This window comes from Papaver somniferum, chromosome 3, assembly GCF_003573695.1.
Source record: "Papaver somniferum cultivar HN1 chromosome 3, ASM357369v1, whole genome shotgun sequence".
NCBI classification, from domain to species: domain Eukaryota; kingdom Viridiplantae; phylum Streptophyta; class Magnoliopsida; order Ranunculales; family Papaveraceae; genus Papaver; species Papaver somniferum.
Genome location: NC_039360.1, coordinates 47,536,570 through 47,545,236, shown reverse-complemented (window position 1 = coordinate 47,545,236; position 8,667 = coordinate 47,536,570). Strand labels below are relative to the sequence as shown.

At 39.6% G+C, this 8,667-nt stretch overlaps 2 protein-coding genes across 2 annotated transcripts in view; one reads left to right on the top strand and one right to left on the bottom strand.

Moving 5' to 3' along the window:
• The window catches only part of LOC113359406 (chorion class high-cysteine HCB protein 13-like), an 809-nt gene extending 414 nt beyond the window's left edge, over nt 1-395 (top strand). Inside the window, exon 2 of the mRNA XM_026603045.1 lies at nt 19-395. Within this exon, the coding sequence (XP_026458830.1) occupies nt 19-395 (377 nt within the window). The remainder of the gene's footprint in view (nt 1-18) is intronic.
• Nucleotides 396-5,580: 5,185 nt separating this feature from the next.
• Nucleotides 5,581-6,768, bottom strand: LOC113359405 (F-box protein At5g62510-like). Its single transcript, XM_026603044.1, has 2 exons — nt 6,670-6,768; nt 5,581-6,486 (listed from the first exon to the last, which is right to left on the bottom strand). Exons 1-2 carry the CDS (start codon nt 6,766-6,768, stop codon nt 5,581-5,583), a joined length of 1,005 nt encoding a protein of 334 aa, XP_026458829.1.
• Between the last annotated feature and the right edge of the window lie 1,899 nt (nt 6,769-8,667).

The window sequence follows — 8,667 nt, the reverse complement described above, 5'->3', positions numbered from 1 at the left end:
TCATTTCTGTTGTTGAAGGTTGCATGGGTATGGGTTGCTTCATTTCTGCTGTTGAAGGTTGCATGGGTTGCTCCAATTCTTCTGTTGAAGGTTGCATGGGTATGGGTTGCTCGGGTTGCTTCATTTCTGCTGTTGAAGGTTGCATGGGTATGGGTTGCTTCATTTCTGTTGTTGAAGGTTGCATGGGTATGGGTTGCTCGGGTTGCTTCATTTCTGCTGTTGAAGGTTGCATGGGTATGGGTTGCTTCATTTCTGCTGTTGAAGGTTGCATGGGTTGCTCCAATTCTGCTCCAGGAAGGAAAATAAGGCTTTCAATAAAAGATGTACATACCGTAGCTGAGGAGGGGATTCCGCTGATCTTCATCTTCTCGAAAGTCCTATCTTGCCCATTATAAGTAAAAAGAGACATAAACTTTTTATTTCCATAGCTTTCTGTTTGATGGATCTCTAGGATTAATTGGTTTGTTCCCGTAATAGAATGAAAATAGAAAACAGTTGGAAATAAACCTTTATAGACACAACCAGGTAAGATAATTATTTGTTCGTTCCAGCTCTCATCACCAGTCCCCTCATGTATCCATAGCTTGACAGTATAATCATCTGTTCTGCGCAGAATAGCTAGACAACCATTCACTTCTTGTAAACGAGCATAATTCTGGACAAAATAGGTTATGGTTATAGACTGATCAACAATGAGTCGAGGAATTTGGATCTTCCTGAACTTCTCACTTCCAACATCAAATGCCATTATGCACACAGTAACACCATATCCCCAATCGCTTTTCTCAAATTCCTTGGGGAACCAATAAATAGATCTGTTCACATAAATAGAAGACGAAGTAAGTCCATCAGGTATAGGTGGGATCTCCTCGATCCTTGTCCACCAACTGTTGCCAAAAGTCAAGACCTCCCAAAAGTGGCCAATACTAATTTGATTACCATTCTTTGTATCTACTCTCCAGTTGCATATAACTTTGTAATGCTTAGTGACAGGATCAAATCCAAAACCATAAACAAGAGAATCATTTTTAACACCACGAATAACATAATCTCTAGATGTCGATTTAACCAATGGCATCACCTCTCTGGTGTTGATATTGTATATGCATACAGAATCCTCGATTTTGTTTGTGAAACTGATCAAACCATTAATAGATCCAAGTACATCTCTAAACACGAACAATATAGAGGTCGTTATGGTGCGAATAGTTGAAATTGCTCTGCCAGTAACTTCAGAGTCATCCGTCTTGAAACACACTTTCCTGTAACTGGTGCCTGCACTTTTATTTATTTTCCGCTGACTTTTATTAGGAAGCGGAATGAGGAAAAGAAAACGCGCAGGTGTTTTTGATGTTCTAAAATGCAAATCAATAAAATAAGGATCTTTGACTAAGGAGCACCAATGTTTCGACACGCACTTGAACCGCATAAGTGACTTCGCAGGAAGTCTGCTTAGGATATCACATACTACCCCATCATCAACAAACTAGAGTAGGACAAGTAGCTATGTTTGAAATAACTTCTTTCTCATTATCAACATCACTACTTCTCTTCCTCTTCTTCGATACCCTTTTTGGTCTTCCCACGATCCCTCTTTAGTTATCTTCCCTGTCTATCTCATTCTACAGCAAGAATAAACCACAAATCAAACAAAAATTTGTATCTAGAACAAAATTCTTCCCTGTATAGAAGTTTGCATGTTAATTAGTATCTAGCTAAAAGCCAAACTAGATAAGGTCTCAGTATGCGAAAGAAGTGCATCACTGAATATGAATACGATTATAAGCGACCCAAAAAAATAACATGCAAAACACGCACATACAAATACCCTAGAACAACAAAAGAAACCTCTATACAGAACAGACATAAAACAACATGCAAACTTCAGAAAAGCAAAATCGAAACAAATCCGATACAGAGAAAGAATAACATTGATCAACTGTTGAGCTAAAGTCACCCATATAAATTTAAACCAAAGTAAATAAGACATGATCATCATACCTTATGAAGGCACTGGCAAAAATGGTGGTGCTGATAAGATCTCTGATGAACCGAGTCTCATAATGCTTTGTGAAACAATATGAAGAGTATTATCTGTTAGCGCATAATTACTAGTTAGGTGTGTATCTGATTCTGCATTTTGCAGTCATAACGGAACTTCGAAATTGCGTCAGACAGTATTACCTGTTCAGACGAAGAATAGCAGGGGCTGCCTGGGCGTACACTCTCGAAGACTATTATCTTTTAACAATATTAGCGCATAATTTTTTTTTAAGCCTGTGACAGCTGATGGTGGTATAGTTGAAACGATCGTGGGGGTATCTCGACCTGCTTCAATCCCAGTTCAGTTGGACAGTGATGTCGAGCTTGATGCTATGACTGTTGACGCAGTTTTTCGAGCTCCAATCCGCACTGTGAAGAGCATACCAAGAGGGTGTAGGCTGGCGTTCTCTCATGCCTTAAAGGCAGCTCTTTTGAAAGTTGCTGCTGAACCTAATTCGACTAGGAATTGGGTTCGACTGCTGATGTTGCCTCGCTGTACATTGCAAGTGTTTATTCCCAAGGGCAGGGCAGAGACCAAGTCTGGGAATCGTAAGACGCTGCAACAGAAACAGATTCTTCGCGCGCTTGCAATATGGAGTGAAACTGGAGGAGCACTGCAGCTGGTCAGGGAAGTGTTGCAGGTAAAGCGTATTGTGGGGTTTAAGGGTATGGATGACACGGAGGAAGATAACAGGTTAAGCTCCAATGTCTCCACTTGTTTACGAAAAGTTGTTGATGGGGATTTCACAGCCGCGGTAAAAGCCATTAGCTCTTCGGGGGTGCACCATATAACAATGAGACAAGGAAGGCGCTTGAAGATAAACACCCGCTCATGCCTCCTCCACAGAAACCAACTTGCCCGCTGCGTGATGCACCTTTACTAGCTGAGGGAGGAACGATTTTAAGCTGTATTAAGTCGTTTCCTAAGGGGACTTCATGCGGCAAGGATGGTCTTCGGGCACAACATTTATTGGATGCCTTTTGTGGAGATGGTTCCACGGTTGTTGTTGATTTGATTACAGCGATAACAAGGGTAGTTAATTTGTGGTTGAGTGGAAGATGCCCACTTAATTTGGCGGAGTTCATTGCTTCAGCGCTCTTAACACCTCTCCTGAAGCCTGACAACAGTATCCGTCCTATTGTCGTTGGTACAATTTGGCGTCGTCTGGTGTCCAAAGTAGCCATGAAAGGGGTCGGTCAGGACATGGCATCTTACTTACAAGATTTTCAGTTTCGAGTGGGTGTTTCCGCTGGTGTTGAGGAAATCCTACACGCTGTAAACAGGTATGTTAGTAAAAAACATGCAAATGCAAGCCTGACTATGCTGACAGTGGACTTCACAAATGCCTTTAATCTAGTTGACCGTACAACCATGCTTTCTGAGATACGTAATTTATGTCCATCTATATCGCCGTGGGTCGAATAATTGTATGGCCAACCTGCGAGACTGTATGTGGGGGATGATTATATTTATTCGTCTACAGGAGTGCAACAAGGTGACCCTCTAGGGCCTTTGTTATTTGCTTTGGTGCTTCTTCGGCTTATCACAAAGATAAATGAACAGTGCATGTTATCCTTACATGCTTGGTATCTTGATGATGGTACTATTATTGGTGACACTGCAGAAGTGGCCAAGGCACTTACAGTAGTTCAGACTGATGGGCCAGAGTTGGGACTTATGTTGAATATTCGGAAAACAGAAATTTTTTGGCCCTCTTGTGATGACCGGAGAGATAGGTTGTTTCCTACTGGAATTTCAAGGCCGGATAAGGGGATCAAGTTATTGGGTGGTGCGGTCAGCCTCGATATCGGATTTGTGCAAGAACTTGCTATCCGAAGGGCAGAAAAGGCAGTGGATTTAATGCAGGTTTTATCCAAGCTCCGTGATCCTCAGTGTGAATTGCTACTATTACGCGATTGTATGGGTATCTCCAAGCTGCTCTTTGGACTTCGTATTTGCTACCCGGAATATACTACAGCTGCGGTAGATATCTTTGATAGAGGCTTGAGAGAGGTTGTGGAGGGCATTGTGGTGAGTGGGGGTCCTTTTTTTGGGGAGCTCCAATGGAGGTTATCTACCCTGCCTATTAGATATGTAGGACTTGGGTTATACACTGCTAAGGAGGCGTCGCAATATTCTTTTCTAGCATCACGTGTGCAATCCTGGGACCTACAAGATCACATTTTAAGGGACAGTGGGGTTGAAGGTATGGATGACAATTTCTATAAGGCGTTGCAGGCACTACAAGTAACTCTCCCTGACTATGACTTTAGCAGCTTTACCAATAAGGACACTACCCCCCAAAAGCTCAAAGCAACCTGGCGAGTGCTTTTTTTGGTAAAGTAGTTAAAGACATCGATAGTGTTTACGAGCTTTCGGATAGACAGAAAGCGGTCTTCGGTTGCCTTCAAGCAGCGCATGCTCAGGATTTTCTTCTTGCTATTCCGATTGAGGGCCTTGGGCAGAAGATGTCACATGTGGAGTATCGGTCCATCCTTAAATACAGGTTAATGATTCCTCTATACCCCTCTGATATACAATGTCCTGCTTGCATTACTGGATGTTTGGACTCGTTTGGGGAACATGCAGTCCACTGCAAGGTAGATCCTGGGTTTAAATATAGACATGATCATGTGACGGATACGTTGTATGACGTATTGTGGAGAGCTAGTTTTCAGCAAAGAAAGAGGCGCAAGTCAATTTCTTGACTAACCCACTTGAAGGGAGATCTACACTTAGGCCAGCTGATGTTCTTATTTTTGGATGGGCTAATGGTAAACATGCATGTGTTGACCTCACGGGTGTTTCTCCATTAGTTGGCATTGAGCATGGCACTTTTACAGTTGGCCAGGCAGCGCTGAGAGCCGCTTCAGGTAAGATAACAAAGCATGAGAAAGCTTGCATCGATAACGGACATGCTTTTATCCCCTTTGCTTTTGACACTTTTGGTTATCTGGCTCCAGAGGCGGTTGGACTTCTCAAGAGAGTTCAGAAAGTCATGCACAGTAATGTCATGACTCCCGGTTCGATGAAATTTGTTTTTAAAAGGATAGGTTTTGCTATTCAAAAAGGGCTTGCGGCGCAGTTGGTTGCTCGCTTGCCTTCTATGTAAAATTTAAATCAAATAATTAAGAAGATATTAATATCAGCTAAAAATGCGCATAATTACTAATTGTATTGACACAAAAAAGAAGATAAAGATTTACCAAATGAGGGGATTTAGTAAATCCCTCTGAAAAAAGCACCAAAAGAACCATACCCATAATCTCTAACAAAAACAAAGTTACAGATAAAACTAAAGACTCACAAGACACTGACAAATCTTGATAAATAGAAAAAAGTTCAGGGAGAAAGTTTAATGCCCGTGTTTCTTTTCGATGAACTGTTGCTAATAATCATTTTATGTTGAAGGTTGATTGGGTTGCTTCATTTCTGCTTCCGGAAATAAAATAAGGCTTTTAACGGAAGACGTACATACCGTTGCTGAGGAGGGGATTCCACTGATCTTCATCTTCTCGAAAGTCTTATCTTTCCAATTATAAGAAAAAAGAGACATAAACTTTTTTAACACCACTGCCACTGGTGTCTGTTTGATGGATCTCTAGGATTAATTGGCCTGTTCCCGCCATGAAATGAACAAAGGCAACCGTTGGAAATAGACTTTTATACAAACAACCTGGCAAGGTAATAATTTGTTTGTTCCAGCTCTCATCACCAGTCCCCAGCTTGTTATTGACTTCATGTATCCACAGCTCGACAGCAAAATTATAACTGCACGATATAGCTAGACAATCGTTCACTTCTTGTAATATAACACAACCTAAAAGGTAATAATAATATCCGAACCGATCAACAATGACCTGAGGAATTTGGATCTTCCTGAACTTCTCACTTCCAACATCAAATGCTACTATGCCGCTCTGAAACTTCTCAGGGAACCAATAAATAGAGCCGTTCACATAAATAGCAGACGAACTAAGTCCATCAGGTATAGGTGGGACGTCCTTGATCCTTCTCCATGAATTGCTACCTAAACTCAAGACCTCCCAAAAGTGGCCAACACTAATTTGATTACCATTATTTGTATCAACTCTCCAGTTGCATATGACTTTGTAATGCTTAGTGGCAGGATCAAATCCAAATCCAAATCCATAAATAAGAGAATCATTTTCCACACCACGAATAACATTATCTCTTGATGTCGATTTAACCAATGGCATCACCTCTCTGGTGCTGATGTTGTATATGCACACAGAATCCTCGAATTTATTTGTGAAACAAATCAAACCATTAATAGCTCCAAGTATATCAGTACGCTCAAACGATTTAGAGGTCCTTATAGTGTGAACAGTTGGAATTGCTTTTCCAGTAACTTCAGATAATAAGTCAGCCGTCTTGAAACACACTTCCTGGTAACTGATGCCTGCACTCTTATTTTTCAGCTGACTTTAGGAGGCATGAGGAAAAGAAGACGTGCAGGTGCTTTGGATGTTCTAAAATGTAAATCTCTGAAATACGGATCTTTGATTAAGGAGCACCAATGTTTTGACCCGCACTTGAACCGCATAAGTGACTTCACAGGGAGTCTGCTTAGGATATCACATACTACCCCATCATCAACAAACTAGAGTAGGACAAGTAGCTGTGTTTGGAATAGCATCTTTCTCCTTATCAACACCACTGCTTCTCTTCCTCTTCTTCAATACCTTTTTTGGCTTTCCCATGACCTGTCTATCTCATTTCACAGTAACAAGCAACCCAATCAGATAAAGTTTTAGAAAGAGGCTTCATTAATGGTCTGGCAACCAGTATGCCAAAGAAATATAGCACTGAACATGATTATAAGCGAACCGACCCAAAAAAACAACATGAGGCAAAAGCAAAAAACAGGCGCACACGAATATCCTAGAACAACAAAGCTATACAGAACAGATATAAAACAACATACAAACCTCAAAAAAGCAACATCGGAATGATTCATGAATAAACGCTGATCACAAATTAAGATAAATATTTTTTAATCAGCCATATAAATTTAAGTCAAATTAAATAAGGCATCATCATCATACCTTAAAGAGGCACTGTCAAAATGGTGGTGATGGTACGGTAAAATCTAAGATGGACCGAGTCTTCTAAGGAAAATGATTTGCGAGACACAACGAAGAATGCATATACGGTATATATATATATGACACTAAATTACAGAATTCCAAAAGACAGAAGTAAGAGATTGGCCAAATTCAGAGTTACAAATACTTTGACCAGTCAATAGTAGTAAAAAACAATGAATCAATCTCTTCCTATACCTCTGACTGTTTATTTTTCTTTCTTTCCCCATGCTTCACAAATTTTTATCTGTCCTTGGTAGTTGTACCCATATTTGCCTCCTTAAATTCTCTGTTCAAAATTCAATATGATACGTGAGATTATTATATTTTTTAAAAAAAGATTAATTTAATATAAGCAGGAGTAATTTTGCATAACTATAATCTAAGCACGATAAACGGATGCCCCGAACTATTCGTTTCGCAAGGTTATTTATTTGCCTATAAATAAATATACTATTTATTTACCGGTAAATGAATATTTGTTTAGAATCCTGTTACTGGGCTGTAGAGGAGATTGGTTTTGGGCGGCTTAGTGGGTCATGAAATAGTGATTTTGAAAACCCCTTATCCTCCATTTTACACAATATCCCGATTAATAAATGAATTATACTAATTTAGTAATTAATTTTTCAAGAATCAAAACCATTTTTTTTTATTTAGAAAAAGAAGATGGATGATTTGGATGAACTTTTTTAAAACTTTGAAGAAAAACTGATGAAACCTACGCTGAAACTAATCTAGAAAACCTTGTAATCAACCCCCATTAGAAATTTTCATTGATTCAAATCCGTTAGGAACTGGAAAAAATATGAGTTTTTTACGGATTACAACTGAGAAAATGTTGTCGTCCCAACCGTTATAAAGCTTTACGGTTCGTAATTTAAGGACTCCAGGTCGTAATAGACATTCACGGCTGGGTTAGTTAGAACTTCTGGCCGTAATACGAATTTACGGCCGAGTTAGTATGAACTCCTGGCCGAATACTTATTCAGAGACACCTGTGTCTCAATAACGGTTGCAAACCCAACTGTAAATGGTATCCATGGCTGGGATACCTAGATGTTTTTAGGCCTGAACACTCTTAACCAATGCATTAAATGAATTGGTTGACTTCTATTTTTAAACTGAACGACTAGTTTAAAAAAAAAAAATCCTTATGTCATTAAACCCTATAAAAGGAGACCATTCTATCATCTCTTTCTCACCCAAATCCTAGTTATAAGCTCTCGTATTCATTCTCATTTATATCTCACCCAAAAAAAGAAGAAAAAACACTATGGTGACTCCCTACACCAATGAAGAAGATTTTGCGATTGTTAGAGCATGGGCGACGGTCAGACTACATGATGAAGATTTAGACATTGACGTAGATCAAACATCCTTGTCTTTTTGGAACCGTATTTTTATAGTTTTTGCTGCACTAAACGAAAATCGTAATGGAAGAATTTTGGCAAGCGTTAAGGAGAGAATCAAGAAAGTTTATGAAGAATGTGAAGATTTCAAAAAGGAAATGAA

What these genes read in the sequence shown, in the direction of transcription:
- LOC113359405 (XM_026603044.1), bottom strand. Translation starts at nt 6,768, where the DNA reads ATGGGAAAGCCAAAAAAGGTATTGAAGAAGAGGAAGAGAAGCAGTGGT. An exon ending in CAGCTACTTGTCCTACTCTA is followed by an intron (nt 6,487 to 6,669) that starts GTTTGTTGATGA and finishes TCCTAAAGTCAG; the next exon opens with CTGAAAAATAAGAGTGCAGG.